The sequence below is a fragment of the Balaenoptera ricei genome, chromosome 10 (genome assembly GCF_028023285.1).
Source record: "Balaenoptera ricei isolate mBalRic1 chromosome 10, mBalRic1.hap2, whole genome shotgun sequence".
NCBI lineage: Eukaryota > Metazoa > Chordata > Mammalia > Artiodactyla > Balaenopteridae > Balaenoptera > Balaenoptera ricei.
This window is the reverse complement of record NC_082648.1, coordinates 25,161,536-25,182,469: the sequence shown is the minus strand read 5'-3', so window position 1 is coordinate 25,182,469 and position 20,934 is coordinate 25,161,536. Positions and strand designations below refer to the sequence as shown.

The 20,934-nt window shown below is 38.4% G+C and overlaps 1 protein-coding gene across 10 annotated transcripts in view; it reads left to right on the top strand.

Moving 5' to 3' along the window:
- Positions 1 to 20,934, top strand: part of OVCH1 (ovochymase 1) — an 88,672-nt gene that overhangs the window by 19,805 nt on the left and 47,933 nt on the right. For 7 of the 10 annotated variants that reach the window (XM_059935554.1, XM_059935556.1, XM_059935552.1 and 4 more), the window contains 6 exons: positions 1,358 to 1,510; positions 3,029 to 3,103; positions 4,210 to 4,390; positions 10,730 to 10,802; positions 11,231 to 11,426; positions 15,030 to 15,184. In XM_059935554.1, coding sequence (XP_059791537.1) covers positions 1,358 to 1,510; positions 3,029 to 3,103; positions 4,210 to 4,390; positions 10,730 to 10,802; positions 11,231 to 11,426; positions 15,030 to 15,184 — 833 coding nt within the window. The remainder of the gene's footprint in view (positions 1 to 1,357; positions 1,511 to 3,028; positions 3,104 to 4,209; positions 4,391 to 10,729; positions 10,803 to 11,230; positions 11,427 to 15,029; positions 15,185 to 20,934) is intronic. The other 3 variants (XM_059935561.1, XM_059935559.1, XM_059935555.1) reach the window with 2 other exon arrangements.

Sequence of the window (20,934 nt, the reverse complement as noted above, 5' to 3'; positions counted from 1 at the left end):
TTTTGGACGATGTGGATGTATATAATTCCCAGAAGTGGACTCACTGGGTCAAAGGGTTTGTGTCTTTAAATCTGGTAGTAATTGCCCTCCAAAGAGGCTGCAGTTGTTTACCCTTCTACCAACGGAATATGAGGGTGTGACTGAGAGCCCTTTAATGTATAGAGGGAAACTTTAAAAGTTTGTATCTTCTCTGTGACCACTTCTCTGGTTATGTTTATAATTTATACAGTTGACATTTGAAGACCTTAGTATTGAATTTAACCAAAACTGTACTCATGCTGTTGTGATTTATGGTGATCCTGAAGAGGAACATGGGGTGGGTGGATAATATTCTGTCCTTTAAATTTAATCTGAAAAGTATGAGACAAACCAGAGGAGTTGGAGCATTGGCTGGCTTCCTTGGATACCATGAGGTAGAGTGGGATATGAATTTCTTATACTGGAAACTCATGATGCCATAAAACTTTAGCTTTAAAATCTATCACTTCAACTGATTTACCAGTAAAGTTTTTAATAGAAACATGCAAAATTTGAAGAATGTTTCAGAATATTTGGAAGGTGAAAAGGAGGTCCCAGGGAAAAACGAAAATGTTAACACTGAGTAAATTTTTGGCAGCGATTTAAGGTAAAATTTTAAACTTTTTTTTCTGTATTAATCCCTTCAATTGCTGATATATTCATTTTTATGTCCAAGAAAAGTAACCAAAAAAAGATTATTCAAAGCTATAATTTCTACGTGAGCCCTAGAAGTTAATTTTTGAACTAAATCTTCAAATATACTTTCAGCTTTGACCTGCCAATTTACTGCGTTTGAAAAATTATCCCTTCTGGCCATGTTGCCACATCCTTAACACCTACTATGTGTCCCTCAGCTAGGTGTAGTGTGGGTTGGAGGCCAGGAATATAGATAACTTTGGAATGTTTATTTGGATAGTCAGGACAGGTGAAGGGAGCCCAATTCCTTGATGCAGCAGATCGGGACCCATATAGAGTGGGGGTTAGGTGAAGCAGATTTCAGATGTGTTACCTATTTACATGAAGTATAGCCATGCTCTGTTTGGAAGGAGGAATACCAAGTTTGGGATTTTCTTTAATTCACCTCTTCTTATTGTCTATAAATTAACAGTCAACTGAGGTTTCTATGCATACTAAAAGTCAGATATTCTTACCCTATCTATAGAGTTTTTCTTGCGAGATAAAATTATAGTACATTGTTATCTTAAAACTAGTATTTGATTCCCACATGAAATGGAAGGGTACAAAGCAAAGTTGGAGAAAACAAAACTTTTTGGAAGAAAATTAATTGGATGATGTTTTACCTCTGTTTTCTGATTTTTAATTTTTTGTAACTATAAAGCAAAGTTCCCTAAAACTTTTACAGCTAAGCTTTGTGAAATCTTGAACCCTACTCGGGTATTCAGTCCTGGTAACATGATGGTGATTCATTTTAAAAGTGATGGTGAAAAGAATTTCCAACGCTTCAAGGCTAGATTCAGCATTTTACCCTCAGGTGAGTATAAACACTTGTATGATCGTGATATTTTGCTTATGAAAATGGTTATAGGGAAAATAATTTAACCATGTTTACCTAAATTTAGGGTGCTTGAATCACCTAGGTAGCAAAATTAAAATGCAGATTCCTGGGCCCAGCCCCAAAGATTTTGATTCTGTAGATGTGGAATGGGGCCCTGGAACCTGTGCTTTAAGAAGTACTTCAGATGATGCCAAGAAACTATGTCCACTAGATGATCAAAAAATATTCCAAGCACCTTATATGAAACGTAGATAATTCAGATTTGAGAGTGTAACTCAGAAATGAGATTGGCTCTGTTTTGGGATATTTGAAGGCTTTGAAGGATTAGTAGGATTCTAGTCATTCTAGAAAATAAAGTAGCCTTTACTCAGACAAAAGGAATATCATATGCAAAGACCGTAATGTGAAAGAGAATGGATGATGTACAAAAAACTACAAATACCTCAACATTGTTGGAGTTTTGGAGGGAATGATAAAAAAGGCGAGAGTTAGATCATGATGGACACAGGACATTAAATGTTAAGTACCACAGTGACAGCATATCTAGTTAACATTTATTGATTACTCACCCTGTACCAGGTATGGACTAAGCATTTCACATGTAATATTACATTTATTCCTCAGTACAAACCTAAGAGGTTTGTATACTCTTCCCCTTTTCACAGATGAGGGAACAGAGGCTTAGGAGTTCAATAACTTTACCAAAGGTGCATAGCTGGCAAGAGGTGGAGCCAGAATTCAAACCTTAGTGGTAATGTAGAAGATGGCATTAGAGGTTAAGGGTGAACTCACTCACAAGGAGAGTAGTGAGGAAATCATGGTAAGAATTTATTCTGACATTGCTTGATTAGTTATGTTGTGGGGAAGGAGATATATGAAGAAGAAAAATTCCAGCATGATTTCCAGGATTCTAGCTTGAGTGGCTGCATGGATGGTAGAGTCATTAAATGATGCAGAGAAACATAACAAGACCATCTTGACTGTTAAAATCAATTGATTCCATTTGAGATATGTGGATTTTTATGAGCTTGTGGGAGATTCAGATGGAGGTAACCAGCAGTCCTAGAATTAGTCCTACATCTAGAATTCAGGAAGGAGATTTGGATCAAAGACAGACATTTGGAAGTCATATATATGTAAATGAATAAAAATAGGGCTATGAACAGTACTTTCATGGAATATCTTTCAGAATGAATAATAGGATCCTGAAATAAAGACTGACATTGGGAAAAGATGACCATAGATATATTTCTGAAAAACCAAGAGAGTAATTTCATGGAGCCAAGGAAGGAAGAAATGCTTAGAAGGATACAACAGGGATATTAAGAGATATACGACCAAATCACATATGTGGGATCTGGCATTTAACATTTGAAAGATAGTAGTAGTTAGATCAACTTAAGAGCGGTTCTGTGATTGACCAGTGTAAGCAAGTAGGGTCAGCTAGTATAGGCTACTCTAAATATTTTCAATTAATATTTTTTTCCTCTGCAGTCTCTTTAAACAAAATTGGATCAACATCATCTTCCAAAAGCAATGCTGTATCTTCTACAAAAGATATTCCATACGGTGAGTTGATGACCATGTGATTCTTATCTGTTTAATTTCCTTTCTTCTTTAACTAGATGTCTCTTTACAGAAACCTCATCTTGCATTGATATAGCTTCACAGTGAGCAAGAATGAGTTTTATATTTAAGCCTGTGAAATTTCCAGAACCCTGTTTGGGTTTGAGTATAGACTTATAAATAGAGGGAAGAAGAAATAAGCTTTATGACAGGAAAATAGAGATACAGAGAGCAATCCTTGTCCTCATTTATTCCTATGCAAGCTTAATATTTAAAATATCTTCCTAAACTCTGTGTTTAATATGATTTTGCATTTGGGGGCAAAGGGTGAAAACAAAACTTTTGTTTTCATTTTTTTAACACACTTGCAACTTTTTTTTTTTTTGCAACTTTTAACTTCATTATAATCTTAAGTGTCTGGTTAAATATTACGAACTTTCATTGCTCTGTATGCATGTATTTCATATGTTCTAGTTGATGGGTTTTAATATCAATAGAAAGTTGCACAGGGAGCTATAAAGAGGGGAAATTGTCTGCCTCTTACGGGGGAGTCAGAGAACACTTCATGGAGAAGATAGTACTTGATCTGAGTCACAGCAGTATTCCAGACAAGAGAACAGCATTTGGATGTCTGAGCAAATTTGGTATGTTTTGGGATTGGTAAATGGTTTTATACAATGAGAAAGAGAGATTAAACAAGGATGTATAATAAAGAACCTTGTATCCTTTGCTAACAAACAGAATTTTCCTACTAGAATGTAAGTTCCATGAGGGCCAGGATTTTTGTCTACAGTATGCTATTCATTGATATGTCACCAATGTCTAGAACAGTGCCTGGCAACACCAAACATTAAATACATATTTGTTAAATGAATGAATAAATATAATTTTTTAGGCCAGTACCTAGAAACCTGATTGCTTAGCAGAGTCACCTAGGCAAGCTTTTAAAATCAGATTCTACAGAGATGGGTCTTAGGAATCTATATCTTCGTGAAACTCATCTGGTATTTGGGAATTACTACTGTTGGCTATGGCAAGCCATTGCGGGAAGAGTGTGTCCTTAATTATTTCAGTTGGATGGGTCATTAGTTTGATCTCCTTTGCTGTAGGTGTCTGTGGCATCCCTCCATTTAGTCCCCAGTGGCTTTCCAGGAGAATTGCAGGAGGGGAAGAAGCCTGCCCCCACTGCTGGCCGTGGCAGGTGGGTTTGAGGTTTCTAGGCAATCACCAGTGTGGAGGTGCCATCATCAGCTCTATTTGGATTCTGACTGCAGCCCATTGTGTGCAATCGTGAGTGAGACTGATGATATTTTACTAATGTATTTATGTACCATACCTAGGACATAAATAAAATTGTCTAACTTCTAAAATCATCCAGACTAATTCTAAAGCATGAATCTTCCTTTCAGTGTTTCTGCCCCAGGTCCATCTAGCCTCTATTTAAACAATGTCAGTGAGGAAAAAGCAAATCAAATCTTGAAATTGTTCATCCATTTATAGGGATCTCTGATTATGTTAAGCCCAAGTCTGCTTCTCTGTAGTAGAAACTTATTGATCTAAATTTACTGCAATTCCAGAAAACAAGAACTCAATCTCTTTCTTCTTTCACATAACAGCCCTTCCTAGACTTCAAGAGCCCTCTCACACTGCCCTTAACTTAATCCTTAAGCTAAATGCTCATTGTTCTATTGTTTGTAATTCCAGAGGCCTCACCATGCAATGCACCTTACCCTGGATTGGTTTAGTGTTGTTCCTTTTAAAGTACGGTTCACGACAGTGGAGAGCACAGTAGGATAATCCACACCTTGATCACTGAACTTTCAGTGTTTTTAAATTCTAAACTATGCCATGATATGAAAAACTGTACATAATATACATATGTAATCTAAAGAATAGTTAGTAAATGTATATTTGTGTCCCTACTACCTAGCGTAAGAAGGATCTTTACACTTTCCTTTCAAAACCCCTTATTGCCCCTCCCAAAGAGGTAAACACTATGCTAAATTTTGTGTTCATAATTCCTTTGCTTTTTTTTTTTTTTTGGTTTTAACGTCTATGAATCCCTAAAACCAGTATATCGCCTTGTTTTTCCTGGTTTTGACATTAATGTAAAAGAACTATAATTTATATTCTTCTGTGATTTGCTTTTATCTTTATAACATATATAGATTAAATCATGTGGATGTGTGTAACTGTAATTAATTCATTTTCTGTCCAGACTAGTTAAGGCAATCACTTGTGGGTTGGTTCTGGACACTGTATATTTAAATACTCCCGAGGATAAACAACAAGGTCCTACTGTATAGCAGAGAGAACTATATTCAATATCCTATGATAAACTGTAATGGAAAAGAATATTTTAAAAAAGAATGTATATATATATATATATATATATATATATATAACTGAATCACTTTGCTGTACAGCAGAAATTTGCACAACATTGTAAATCAACTATACTTCAAAATAAATAAATAAATAAATACTCTCCAGATGATTCCAATGTACAGCCAAGGTCCAGAACCCTTCCCTATCCCTGACTCCATCTTGACCCCTCCCCTGCTTGTCCCCAGTGGACCCACCCCCTTCCTCAAACATGCTGTGCTTGTTCCTTTCTCAAGGTCTGTGTAGTTGCTGTTCCCTCTGCCGTTCAGGACACCAAGGTGCATTTAGTTGTCCTGTCTCCTTCGCCTCCTCTTGGCTCTGAGTCTCACTGACTTTCCTTGTTTTTGATGACCTGGACAGTATTTAGGAGTACTCATCTGGTATTTTGTAGAATGTACCTCAGTTTGAGTTCGTCTGATGTTTTTCTCATGGTTTTACTGGGGTTATGAATTTGGGGGAGGAGGAACACAGAGGTAACATGCCCTTCTTATCACATCATATCAAAGGTACAAGCTGTCAACATGACTTCTCAATGATGACGTTAACCTCCATCACTGGCCCAGGCAGTGTTTGCCAGGTGTCTCCACTGTAAAGTTACATCTTTACCCCATTCTTACCTACTCTTTGGAAGCAAGTGGGTAAGGGTAGCCCACACTCAAACAGTTGGGCATTAAGCTCCACCTTCTTGAGCGCAGAGTTTCCTACAAAAATTATTTGAAATTCTTCTGTATGGGAGATTTACCTCTTCTCTTCCTTTTATTTATTAGATCATGTATTTATACCAATGCGGACTTGAAAATATTTATTTTTATAAATACCGTATATTTATTTTGTTGCTCACATTGTTCCAGCTTTGACTACTGTGAGTTCTTTCAGAGTGGCTTCTTGTCTTTTTGATATGCCCCCATCCTTTGTGACACTACAGGATGATCCAGGTTCATCTTATATATTCCCCTCTCAGTCCTAGAATCAGCCATTTCTCCTGTGAGCCCTGGTTCATTTTATTGGAGAATGGCCTGAGAAGTCAAGATCTGGGTGCTGAGCACCCTGCTTGATACTAGGGTGTTATTGCTTCTAGGCCCTCTTAGCTGAAAGAGCTAGAAAATGTAAGTATGCATACTAACTCACTTATATAAACATATTTATCTATCTGTACCTATATTAAAGTAAACATGAGTTCATATGAATATTTCCAACTCAATCCAGTACCACATGGTTCATTCTAGCACCTCCTGCCCTTGGAGAATACATGTTATAAGAATTCTATCAAAGTGCATTTTTATGTACCATGGAAAAGCCTCAGTTATAGCTGACTAATTAGTGAAAATTAATGCATTGGAGAAAACAGCTATTAGTATTGATACCAGAGGCACAGAAGAAGCTTTGGCAGACTCCCTTGTCAAATAGTTTAGTCTGTTCCTGAATTTATGTCATGAACCATGACTCCTTGCAGCAAGATATAGACCACAGCAAACCATTCTTCACAAGGTGGAGTATTCAACTTGATGAGTCAATTGAGATTAATAAACAGAGTCAGCTAAAAATGTTTGTGAACCATTTAAGTTAACCACAAAAAGAACTTGTGTCCAATGTCATTAGTGAACCTTCTTGGTTTCTCTGTAAAATTTTATTAAAATAGTAATAATGTTTGTTTTAAAAAGGCAGTTAAATATAGTTATCAGGTAAAATCGAAACTACCTTCTCCATTTCACTAATCCATTCCGCCTCTCTAGAAGTAATCAATATTAAGAATGTTTTAATTATCTGGTTTTCCATTAATGTTTATGCACATTAAATGTATTTTGTAGTATTTTATAATTTTTTGCACAAAACATTGTGCCTTGTATTTATACTGATATGAAAAATGTCTATGCACCTCATTTTTTCTTTAACTTTTCATAGTTGCCTAACTTACTTGACCAGAAAAATATCTTTTTGAAGCTTGAACTATATAGATCTTTACCCCAGAAGTGTTTGATATACTGGTATAACAGAGGTAGTATGTTCCATTCATGCCTTGCCTTTAGGGAACTCTTCAGCTGATTCCTTCAAGGACTTGCTTCTCCCTGCCTCATCTTCATCAATCTTATAGACATCCAGGGCTCCATCCTCCATAGAAGGGGGCTTCTGAGTATCCAAATCCACTGAGAAGGCAGGTTTGCCATGTGGGATAAGCCAGTTGAGGAAATGTGCAAAATCTGGGAGCTGAGATAGACATCATTTTTGCTGAAGGTCACCAGGTGCCAGGCTGGCTGGCATTGTTGGGTAGTGCTCCAAAGACAATAAGGACAACTGACAGCAACACTGTATCACCTCCCAGATACTACTGTCCCTGACACTGGTTACCCTTAGTATTAGTTCTCAAACTTTAGCAAACATCAGAACTGCCTGGAAGGTTTCTGACTTAAAGTCTGGTGTGGGGCCGGAGAATCTGTATTTCTAACAAGTTCCTAGTTAATGTTGTTCTATCCTTAGGAAAAACCTGGTGTGTTCTTCTTTTGCTGACTCCACTCTGGTCTTCGTGCTCATGTGGGATTTTTAGCTTACTTTAGGGCACTAAACTCACTTTGCAATTGTACATTGGAATCTTTCTGTCTCAAACCTAAATCAGCGGTTTTATCAATATCAGCCCCTTTCTGTAATTTAGCAGTTACTCTTTCTTCTCCTGTTGCAGTAAGTGATACATGCCCCATTGTTGCATTGGGAATAAGGCCATAAGGATGTAAGAAATGAAGCTTGATCATGGGCAAGTGGGAAGAAAGGCTAGAGAAATTCATAAATTGATACCTTCAGCTATTGTCCCATATTGGAGAAATCTCAGGCCTTGTTGCTTTATAAAGTGTACGTTGTGTTGTCATATGCTTTTTACAGTGTTCTCTACCAAATAAAAGGATATTTGATGACTGTGCACAATTTCTTCACTAGAGATTGTGAGCTACATTATCAACTCTACCTTGATGTTTATTATTTCTTTGTATTGTGGACACTATTCTCTGTATAAAAAAGTAGAATGAATTTGTCACCAAATTGGTCACCTGGACACATGCCGGGACACCCCTTGTCTCAGCCAGGGAGGTTCTTTTTCCACTCGGATTCACATAGCCAATCATGAAACCAATGCTGAGACTGGGACAGCACAAGCTTTGTTCAATGGCAGAAGAATGGAGAAGTGGGAATTTAGTTCAAAATTCAACTTGTTAACCCAATTCTGGTGGAGACACCATATATATAGGAGGGTCGAAGGAAAAGGGAGGGAATTGGAAAGAGTGGGAGGAATATTCATGACCTATCCGAGAACAAGGGTGTGGTTTGGACCTGGAACTGATGCAGCACTCCTTTTCAGTTCTTATATGGGCTTTTCCAGTGTTGTCATGGCAACCATTAACTGTCATGGCGCTGGTGGGTAGTCATTTAGCTATTGTATTATAATGAGCGTATAATAAGGTCCAAGGTCTACTGGAAGTCAAATCTTCCGCCATCTTGGGCCTAGTTGGGTCTAACCAGTTCTTGTTTTTCTCTTTGCAGCTTCCTCCTGAGACTTAGATAAGAGCAATTGGTTTCCTTTCAAGGGAAGGGCAGGGGTATTATTCTAGGACAACAGCTTGGTAACAGCTTTAAGAAATAAGTTAATTTACTACCAAGTAATGATTTAGAGGGTGACTTTGAAAATAAAGTTGATCCTTCCATTAGAGTGCATGACAGATAATAACAAGATAATAATAAATGGCTACCATTATGGAGTCATTACCATCTGTAGAGTACTTGCCAGGCACTTTACCTAAGTTAGTTCCCTTAATGAAGGCACATTGAAACACATGAATGAGTCAGACTCATCATGCAAGAAATTGAAATGAGCATGGTTATGACTAGAGAGAAGATGCCTATGTGTATTAAGAAACATCTCCTTTGAATAAAGTGTATTGGAAAATAATTTCAATAAATTTTACTGAAGAAACAGTTTTGAAAAATGAAAAATTAATCTCCAAGCTGAAGTGACAGTGTATTTCTGGCAATTGAGAGACTTTTTTTTTTTTTTTTTTTTTAAATATTTATTTATTTGGCTGCACCGGGTCTTAGTTGTAGCATGCGGGATCTTTAGTTCCCTGACCAGGGATCAAACCGGGGCCCACTGCATTGGGAGCCCAGAGTCTTAACCACTGGACCACCAGGGAAGGCCCTGAGAGACTCTTTACTTGGATATTTTTTCAACTGGAGATCTTTTTTTTAAATTTATTTATTTATTTTTGGCTGCATTGGGTCTTCATTGCTGCACGCAGGCTTTCTCTAGTTGCGGCTAGCAGGGGCTACTTTTCGTCGTAGCACGCGGGCTTCTCATTGCGGTGGCTTCTCTTGTTGTGGAGCACAGGCTCTAGGTACGTGGGCTTCAGCAGTTGTGGTTCGCGGGCTCTAGAGCGCAGGCTCAGTAGCTGTGGAGCACAGGCTTTGTTGCTCCGCGGCATGTGGGATCTTCCTGGACTAGGGCTCGAACCCATGTCGCCTGCATTGGCAGGCGGATTATTAACCACTCTGCCACCAGAGAAGCCCTGGAGATCTTGATGTGGCAAATTAATGGTGTATATTTAAATTTTTAAACATCTTTTTGAAGTATATCAAATGTGTGCAAATCTTTAGTACAGTTAGAGGAATTTACACAAAGCGAACACCCATGTAACCAGCACCCAGATCAAGAAACAAAATAGGGGCCCCCCACGAGCCTGTCCCAATAATCACCCCTCTAAAAGGAATCAGTGTTCTGATCTCTAACACTATACATGAATTTTACCTATTTTTGAATTGACAAATTCTTTTTTAACCTGAGTTTCATCAATTCTGGTTCCTGTAATATAATGTTTGGATACTTTTAACAGTAAAACATGGACCAGAATCTACCTCATTATGAATGTATTTTTTTTCATGCATTCCTAATGTCACTATGAAATTAAAATAAGCTCTAACTTTTCTTTTTTCCTTCTTAACTTAAAAATAGTCTTTGGTGATATTTGGTAAGGGCTCCAAAGACATTTTATGGCCAAAAGAAGGGGGCAAGATACACAATTAGGAACTTGTCCTCAGGTAGGTCAGGAGGCAGAATGCAGCATTGCTGGTTACACAAAGGTGCCAGACAGGGCAGTGGGTGGCCCCTGACTGAACTGAACAGTGCATGTTGGTAGGGCCAGACGGGGTTAGACCAAATGGTGAAAAACGTGTTTTCATGTCAAACTTTTGTTGTTCTTCTCTCTCCAGGAAAAATAATCCACTCTTGTGGACCATTGTTGCTGGAGACCATGACAGAACCTTGAAGGAACCAACTGAGCAGGTGAGAAATGTTTTTAATGGTTATTCTGCCTAAATTGTCACATGCCAGGGAATACATTTAGCTAAAACATGTAGTTATTAATCCCCTAATGCCCTCGTATACTTATCATTTATACCAACATTTAAAGATACCATCTGAGATCACATTTAATCTGAAAATTAGGTGAGGTGAGTCAGGAAGTGCAAATTCAGGTCCATGTACACAGGTCCAACATAGTCTGGTTTTTCCAGGACCACCAGTCCTCAGAAAGCGGTGCATGGACTCCTGCAAATTATTAACAGAGATTGCCCTTTCTAATTTAGTACAAAGTCATCTTCATTACTGACGTGTGGAAATGCAGAGATTTAAGATTATTTTGGACCAGTATACAAGGAAGTTGTTCAACTCATTGACTTTGCCTTGTAATCTCTTGCTTGCTAACAATACAGGTGAGAAGGGCAAAACACATCGTGGTGCACGAAGACTTTGACAGACTGACCTTTGACTCTGACATCGCCCTAATACAGCTGAGCTCTGCTCTGGAGTTCAACTCAGTGGTGAGGCCAGTGTGTCTCCCGCACAGCACGGAACCTCTGTTTTCCTCTGAGATCTGTGTTGTGACTGGATGGGGAAGCGTTAGTGAAGGTAAACATTTTACTTTTGCGTAAACATCACTGCTGGTTGAGAGTTTTGAGAATGTGTCATGGAAATGATATCAAGTAGTATCTGCTTTAGCCCTTCTTCCTTCTGAAAGATAGAAACCATGTTTTATGTAGCTGTAAAGCTCATCAAATTAGAGAATGAGCTGTTTTATATTTTTCCATCAGGGTGACTTAATCATAGGTAGGCTAGATCTGTGAAAAGCCAGATAGAAGTATTTAATGCCTTGTAAGCCACGTGGTCTCTGTCACAGCTATTCAAATCTGCCATTGTAGCACAAAGCAGCCATGGACAATATGTTATAGAATGGAGGTGGCTGTATTCCAACAGAACTTGTCCATGAATCTTAAATTTTATACAATAATCTTGTCACAAAATGTTATTCCTTTTTAGATTTTCTTTTCAACCATTTAAAAATGTACAAATCATAATTAGTTCATGGATTGTAATAAATAGGCTTGGGGATGTAATAAATAGGCTTGTAATAAATAGGCTTTGGTTAGGGCCTGGCATGAAATTGGCCTGTTGGCTGGGGTTTGATGACCCCTGGGCTAGATTCTAGAGTTCTTAAAGCCATAGTGAAATACTGAAAGATCTGAATGGCTTGATGTTTGTGTCCTGCTTCTTTTCACTGTATAAAGTTATTTTCTTTTATATTTTCCTTCTGTTTATATGTCATTTAAAGTCTGTGAGCTTGCAGATGTAGAAGACAAACTTATGGTTACCAAAGGGGAAAGGGGGCGGGGAGGGATAAATTAAGAGTTTGGGATTAACATATATACATCACTATATATAAAATAGATAAACAACAAGGTCCTACTGTATAGCACAGGGAACTAAATTCAATATCTTGTAATAAACTATAATGGGAAAGTTTATATATAAACTATAATGAAAAGAATATATATATATATATATATATATATATATATATATATATACCTGAATCACTTTGCTATACACCAGGAACTAACACAACATTGTAAATTAAATATACTTCAATTTAAAAACAAATAATGGTAAAGTCTGTGAGCTTGAAGGAGGTGAGATATCTTTGACCTCATACAGTATTCATGTTCTCAGCTTACTGTGCTACCTGCAGCTGAATTGCATTTTTCTAAAATCTTCACAACCACCATATGAGGAGATTTTATCCTCCCATTCTGCAAATGAGGAGATTATGGCCCTGAAGTCTAAGTAATTTGCTAAAATTCCATGGCTAATAAATATCAAAAGTGGGATTTAAAATCAGTGTGGCTCCGCTGATAAACCTTGAATGGCTTATTTGTTGCATTTGGAATACAATCTGAACTCCTAGCCCAGCACTGAAGGCTCTGCATTGGACCTCCCCATACCTTTCCAGCCTCAGTTCCTCCTTTGTCCCCTTGTTGGCTGAACTTCAGGCACTGTGTCTTCTTTCTTTCTCAAGCTCTGTACTTTGTTTCCTTGGCCCCGGAGTACTCCTATTCCAGTCTTCTCACAGCCCCTCCTCATTACTCCATCCTCAATTCAAATCTTCTCTGACCCCTTTCTTGCAGCAGGACTGTCCTTCCTTCACTCTCTGGTTTTATCATCTCCTTGCACATAAACAGACTTGATATAATTTTACAGAATCATTTTCTACATCCCACCCCTTAGAGCGGGAGCCTCTCGAAGGCAGATCTCTGCCTAATTTACTGCTCTCTCCCCAGGAGTCAGTGTCTACCTAGCATAGAGGAAACGCTCAGTAAATTTTTATTGACTGACTGGCCTCAAAGCCCTTGAATAAATGTGCCTGTTCTTTAACATCTTCAACCTTCACCAACTCCGTGACCACCAGACGACGGAGGTGGTTACAGTTTTATAAAAGGTGAATTCAGTCTTTTAGTCTCAGAGAGAAAACAAGTTCTCAATTTTGAGACATGATAATAAGCAACATTGTTAGGGATGGTCCCTGAAAAGAGGATTTTAAATACATTAAATTATCTATGTATTAGATTACTACATTAAAAAAATAATAAGATTTAGAGTCGGACCTAGGCTAGGTCCTAGTTCTGTCCCATAGGTGCTGTGTGATTAAATCTTCAGAGCTCTGGCTTTTTCATGTGTGAGATTAGTGTGACAGCCCACCTCACAATGTTGTTGTGAGTATTAATAGCTTAGAGTAAAAAGCTTTATAAATATAAATATAATATATTAAGGAACTATTTACATAAATGTACATATAAATAAAATATAATAAGATACTATTTACATAAATGTAAAGTAATTTTTATTCATTTTTTCCAAAAAGTTATAGGGCTATCAAATACTGAACTTACCTTTTTTTAATTAGTCGTAAATCTAAAGTGATAGAATAAGTCTCGCAGAACACATGTTAACATAGGCCTGCCTGAGGGCCAGGTGGGAGGAGAAATTCTTTAGTGTTCATCATCAGTGCCATCTTAAATTAGAGTTGAGGTTAGGCCTCAGTGATAATAAAGGAACAAGAGAAATATGGTTTTGTTTTATATGAGCGCTACCGAGTCCAAGCTCCCTTTGCTCGCCCCACGACAGTCCAGCGAATCAGAGACGAGGCGTTGAGGCAAGGAATATGACTTTATTCGAAAAGCCCGCAGACCAAGAAGACGGCAGACTAGTGTCTCTGAAAAACCATCTTATGGGGTTTGGATGCCAGTTTCTTTTATAGCACAGAGAGGGGGAGGAGATGAGGAAGTAAAGTAAAATGGCCATAAGTTTTGCAAATATCCCCTGGAATGGCCAGCCTCGGGGAGGGGATGTGTTACTTTCTTCTTTCTTGTAGCCATCCACAGGTGGACAGGGTCCGGATGCTCCCCCGAAAAAAGGCACTTTGGTTTAACATTCAGGCAGAGGGGCAGGGTTCCCCGAGGCAGGCCATTATGTACAGACAGTATCCTTTCAGTGAACGAAAGCTGCGGAAAGCAAAGGTTAAAGTAAAAGAAACAGATCCAACATGTAGTCTGATTTGGCTCTTCCCTGTTACAATTGGAAATCATATAAATATATTGTTGTTATGTAGTTATAATATATGTTTATGTAAAATATTTACAGTTGACCTTTGAACAATGCGGGGGTTAATTCAAGTGTCATTTATAGTCAGCCCTACATACCACAAACCGTGTAGTACTGCAGTATTTACTATTGAAAAATATCTGAGTATAAGTGGACCCGTGCAGTTCAGACCTGTGTTGTTCAAGGGTCAACTGTACCTGTATAAATATATAAACATATATATTTATAATATAAATTATCTGTGACACCAATTCATATCTTACTGAATTTCTCTTTCTGAATTCTTAATAGCAATATTTGAAACACTAAAATTTAAATCAGAATTAAGCTAGAAAAAAGGTGTTTCTGATCTTGTTTCTCCTGCCAATGGATTTTCTTCACCAAGATGTCACATCTGGAAATAAAGATATCCTGCACAAAACACTGTGTTTGGATTCAGAATTCTGCATCAGCTTAGGCAAAACAGAATGATGGCAGCTGTGTCAGTGTAGAGCAAGTCTGAACTTAAATATATTTCTTTAACACCACTTGTTGCTTACTTCATTATCAAGCTCTCTTTCTGAATCTATTTCTTAGATGGTGGCCTAGCGAGTTGCTTACAGCAGATTCAAGTGTCTGTGTTAGAAAGAGAGGTCTGCGAACGCACTTACTATTCTGCCCATCCAGGAGGGATTACAGAGAAGATGATCTGTGCTGGCTTTGCAGCATCTGGACGGAAAGATGTGGGTCAGGTGAGAGGATTCTAATTTTGCAGAGGAAGATAGGAAGAAGTTGTCATCTGTTGGAGATTCTCCTTAGACAGGAAGAATCTACTCTCAAAGCCATAGACAAGCATCTTGGCCTGGGCCTGCAGCATCACGCCACACCCCTACTCGAAAGCCAGTAGGACAATAGGAAGAGTGAATTACTTAGTCAAGCTTGCTGAGATGGCAGAGAGGAGACAGAAGCAGCCATCAGTCAGAGGGGAAGTGGGTACATAGAGGAGCCCATGAGAAGGCAGGAGAGGGCAACACCACTGAACTGGTCTGCAGGTGGGAAGACGTGTTCAGATATACTTAAAGCTTTGGTAAAAGGGGAACGAGCAAATAAGGATTATAAGTTAGTGTATCCTACTTATGCCTTAAGAGTTTTATTGTTTCAAATTATTACTAAACTCCTGGGTACTCACACTTAATTTTCTACCACAGAATAAAATAAAATAATCATGAAGAAAATGAGAACTTTTGAAAAAATGGTCTTCATATGCAGCGGAAAACAAATCACAAAGCAGTAGTTTAATTTTAGTGATATCCTATAGGCACGAAGCTGTGCAGATGTATTCACACGTCAGTTGGGCAAGCATGCTATTGCCAAGTTCAGAATCAACTAAGAAAAAGACAGGATACAGGCAAAAGGATTACAAAACACCAGCTTTAATATCCACAAAGCTGACTGAGGAATATGCCTTAGGTATGCAACCAAAAAGTGTTTCCAACACTAAGCAGCCCACCTTGAACACCTAGTCTGGACTTGAGGCAGCCTGCCTAAGGGAAAGTTGGGGTCTGTAGAGCAGACACACTTCTCCAGATTGTTGTATCATTTCATACTGGACTAGAGTAGAGAGGGAAGAAAGAATGAATCTTGAGTTGCAGCTTTTTGATAGTCCTCCCCTGCCCCTCCGCAACCGCTCCCCCCACCCCCCTGGCCACGAAGAAACAGAAACCAATGGATACCACCTCTATGGGGAGAAAACTGGGCTTTAATCTGGATAGAAGTCTTTCCATTGGAAAAAATGAGGAGAGAAGGAAGGAGGTCCCCTCTTAACATTGAATATAAATTTAGTGTAGTTAAACCCTTTCCTTGTGTCAAGCACTACCCAAATTCTGTTTTATGTTGCATATTGTAATTTGCATTCTTCAGAAGCAGACTCTGAGAGGAGGATTCAAGGGCAACAGTCTGCTTAGAAAGTACAGATATCACCGGTAGAAATGTGAGGAGGTGGTACAGGGAAGGGAAGGCAGCCCATCTATTGATGTGCTATTAATGTGCTGTGAAGCCAACTACCACAGGGAGGGACTGAGCTGAATCCTGCAGCGAAACTCTGGCAGTGATGCAAAACACACGCAGTATATTTATCCCCTCCCCTCGGAGGGGTGAGGGAGCTTCCCCGGAGTCACGGTTGGAGGGCTGCAGGGGGGCAGTTCCCGCAGTCTGAGCTGCCTTATGGCTGGGGTGGACAGGACAAGGGCCCTCAGGCACACAGCCGGCATGGATTGGAAGGTCCGAGGAACATGGGAAGGGCACTCACACCCTCTGCTAGAGGACATTACTGTTACGTTATAAAAATCCAATAGAAAAGTACTCTGAATTAATGGGTGCATTCTCCCCCTTCTGAGGGATGATTTTTCTTTCTTTTTCGCATCAGGAAAATTACAGATGGCTCTGCTGTCTCTGTCATGTTTAACAGCATGTAACATTAAGGGAAGAGCTTAATCTATCAAGAGAGCAAATAGGTCCGTGTCAGAGGCGACCCAAATACCATAATCTCGGTTGGTACCTATATTTATTTCAGCTACATCCAGCTGTCACTTTCGCTGCAGTGTGACCAAATTTACAGCCACTACAAAGAAAGGAAAATAGGAGTAGAGATTCTGACTAGATGTGGCTAGCTTTCTTTTCTAAAGAATACTGAATTACTAAAAGAATGACTTCAGAAACTTGCTTTGATGAAATGGACTCTAATATTTCTATCAGGTAATTGGTTTTTACCCAAAAAAAGGGTTTTTACCCTCCTGTGTGTACTCAGGATTCAGGGGTAATGGACCTGCTAATGTAATTTCTCATCCAGGAAGGTGAACATCAGAATGTTGGAATGCAGAGACATGGGAGTTTCAGATACACAGTGTAGAATCCTGTGGTTCTTTGCTCACAACAAATTTTAGATTTTTTTTTTAATCTCAAGTTCTTTGACCTACCATTGATCTTTGTCTTCACAGAGTGATGCATGTTCTGCTCTTGCTGACTTTTCCAATCTAGTTCTTATTTCTCTCCTCTTGCTTACTATTTTTCAGCCACATTGATTGCCTTCTGACCTCAAACTTGCCACATCCTTGTCTAAGTTGGGCCCTTAGCCCAGATATTTATTCTGCATTAAAATGCTATTCCTCCAGGTTTTTGAAAATCCACCTCCTTCTTATTTTTCATGTACAAGCTCAAATGTTATTGAAACTACAAATATATACATGCACGTGTAAGCATACACACAGCTGCCATTGTTCTCAACTTTTCACTCTATTTCCTTTATGGCTATTATCACCATCTAACTTGTTTATATTCTTTTCCAGAATGCCTGGCTCACAGTAGGCACTGAATAATTTTTAAAATAATCAGTAGGTACCATTTGTTTCTTGAAGATTTACCATGTGCGAGGCCCTATGATAAGTGCTAACAATAAAAGATAAATTAGATAGGCTCCTTCTGTATCACAAAATGTTTGTAATTGATTGAAAAATTCTATATTGGGTATGTGTTCGTACTGAATGAATGAGTGAATAAAAAAACACCTGATTTGACATATCAGACTATTTTCAAACTGGAAGGGGCTCCTAAGTATAATCTTAAATTATGTGGGAAAAAAATTAGGCCCAGAGAAAATGTTAAGTGTTCTACATTACAGATTAAGGAATCTGTCTCCTATTCCCAGTTCAGGATTTCTCCTGTGAAATTCTTCATATAAAATAAACAGCTATATCAAATATGTTATCAGCTCAGTTGATTTTATAAGAAGACAGTTATAGCTACTTTATTTATTTATTTATTTATTTATTTGGCTGTGTTGGGTCTTCGGTTCGCGCGAGGGCTTTCTTCAGTTGCGGCAAGTGGGGGCCACTCTTCATCGCGGTGCGCGGGCCTCTCACTATCGCGGCCCCTCCCGTTGCGGGGCACAGGCTCCAGACGCGCAGGCTCAGCAGTCGTGGCTCACAGGCCCAGCCGCTCCGCGGCATGTGGGATCCTCCCAAACCAGGGCCCGAACCCGCGTCCCCTGCATTAGCAGGCAGACTCCCAACCACTGCGCCACCAGGGAAGCCCGAGAAGACAGTTAAATTAAAGGTTTAGTTTGGTCCTAAGTACATTTGTGTCAAAAAAAAAAAAAAAAAAAAGTTCTGATAAAAAATCAGAAAGCCTGTCTTTTTTTTTTTTTTTTTAATTTATTTATTTATTTATCTATTTTTGGCTGTGTTGGGTCTTCGTTTCTGTGCGAGGGCTTTCTCCAGTTGCGGCAAGCGGGGGCCACTCTTCATCACGGTGCGCGGGCCTCTCCCTGTCGCGGCCTCTCTTGTTGCGGAGCACAGGCTCCAGACGCGCAGGCTCAGCAATTGTGGCTCACGGGCCTAGTCGCTCCGTGGCATGTGGGATCTTCCCAGACCAGGGCTCGAACCCGTGTCCCCTGCATTGGCAGGCAGATTCTCAACCACTGCGCCACCAGGGAAGCCCAAGCCTGTCTTAAAAAAATGCAAATCCTATGTTTTAAAGCTTGGGTTTTTTTTTTTTTTCAGCTTTATTGAGATATAATTGACATATAACATTTTATAAATTTAAAATGTACAATGTGATGATTTTGATACACTTATGTATTGTGAAATGCTTACCGTAGTAGGGTTAGTTAACACCTTCATCACCTCACATAATTATCATTTCTTTCTTGTGCTGAGAACACTTATGATCTACTCTCTTAGAAGCTTTCACGTAAGCAATACAGTATTGTTAACTACAGTCACCATGCTGTACATAAGATCCCTAGAACCTGTTAATCTTACAGCTGGAAGTTTATACCCTTTGACCAGCATCTTCCCATTTTCCCCATTTTTTAGGTTTCATGTATATGTGATATCATACAGTAATTGTCTTTCACTGTCCGACTTTTCACTTAACATATTGTTCTCAAGGATCATCCATGTTGTCGCAAATGGCAGGATTTCCTTCTTTCTCATGGCTGAATAATATTCCATTTTAGTATTCAGTATTCTCATGGCTGAATAAATAAACAAATAAGTAAACAAATATACATATAGACATATATATATATAATACACACACACATATACTCCGTACATCTTTATCCATTCATCATTTGACAGAAAAATGGGTTGTTTCCATATCTTGGCTAATGAGAATAAAGCTGCAGTAAACATGGGGGTGCAGATACCTCTTCAGTATCCTATTTTTATTTCCTTTGGCTATATACCCAGAACTGGGATTGCTGTATCATATGGTAGTTCTATTTTTAATTCTATTTTCCACAGTGATATACCAATTTATATTCCCACCAACGGTACAAAAGGATTCTCTTTTTTTCCCGCATCCTTGCAAACACTGTTTATTTCTTGTCATTTTGATGATAGCTGATCAAACAGGTATGAGGTGATATCTCATTGTGATTTTGATTTGCATTCTCGTGATGTTGAGCACATTTTCATGTACCTGTTGGCCATCTGTATATCTTCTTTGGAAAAATGTCTATTCAGATCCTCTGCCTATTTATAAATTGCATTTTTTTGTTATTGATTTGTATGAGTTCTATAATTTTGGATATTAACCCCCTATCAGATATATGGTTTGAAAATATTTTCTCCCATTCCATGGGTTGCATTTTCATTTTGTTGATTGTTTCTTCTGATGTGCAGAAGCATTTTAGCTTGATGTAGTCCCACTAACTGATTTTTGGCCCTGTTGCTTGTGCTTTTGGTTTCATATCCAAAAAAACTGTTGCCAAAAACAAAGTCAAAGGAGCTTTTCCCTATGTTTTCTTCTAGAAGTTCTGCCATTTGAGGTTTTATGTTTAAATCTTTAATCTATTTCAAGTTAATTTTTGTGGTGTAAAATAGGGGTTCAATTTTATTCCTCTGCATGTGGTTATCCAGTTTTCCCAACACCATTTATTGAAGAAACTAGTTTTTCCCCATTGAGTATTCTTTGCTCCTTTGTCAAATATTAGTTAACTATATAAACGAGGGTTTTTTCTGGGCTCACAATTCTGTCTCATTGGTCTGTGTGTCTGTTTTTATGACAGTACCATACTGTGTTGATTACTATAAATTTGTAATATATTTTGAAATCAGGAAGTGTGATGCCTCCAGCTTTGTTCTTTCTCAGGATTGCTTTGACTATGCGAGGGTCTTTGTGGTTCCATGTGAATTTTAGGATCGTTTTTCTCTATTTCTGTGAAAAATGCCATTGAAATTTTGATATGGACTGCATTGAATCTATAGCTGGTTTTGAGTAGTGTGGACATTTTAACAATATTAATTCTTCAAATTCATGAATGTGGGATATCTTTCCATTTCTTTGTGTCTTTAATTTTTTCATCAAAGTCATAGTTTTCAGTATAGAGACCTTTTACCTCCTTGGTTAAATTTATTCCAAAGTATTTTATTCTTTTGATGCTATTGTACATGGGATTTTTATATATATATGTGTGTGTGTGTGTTTTGTTGGTGTATAG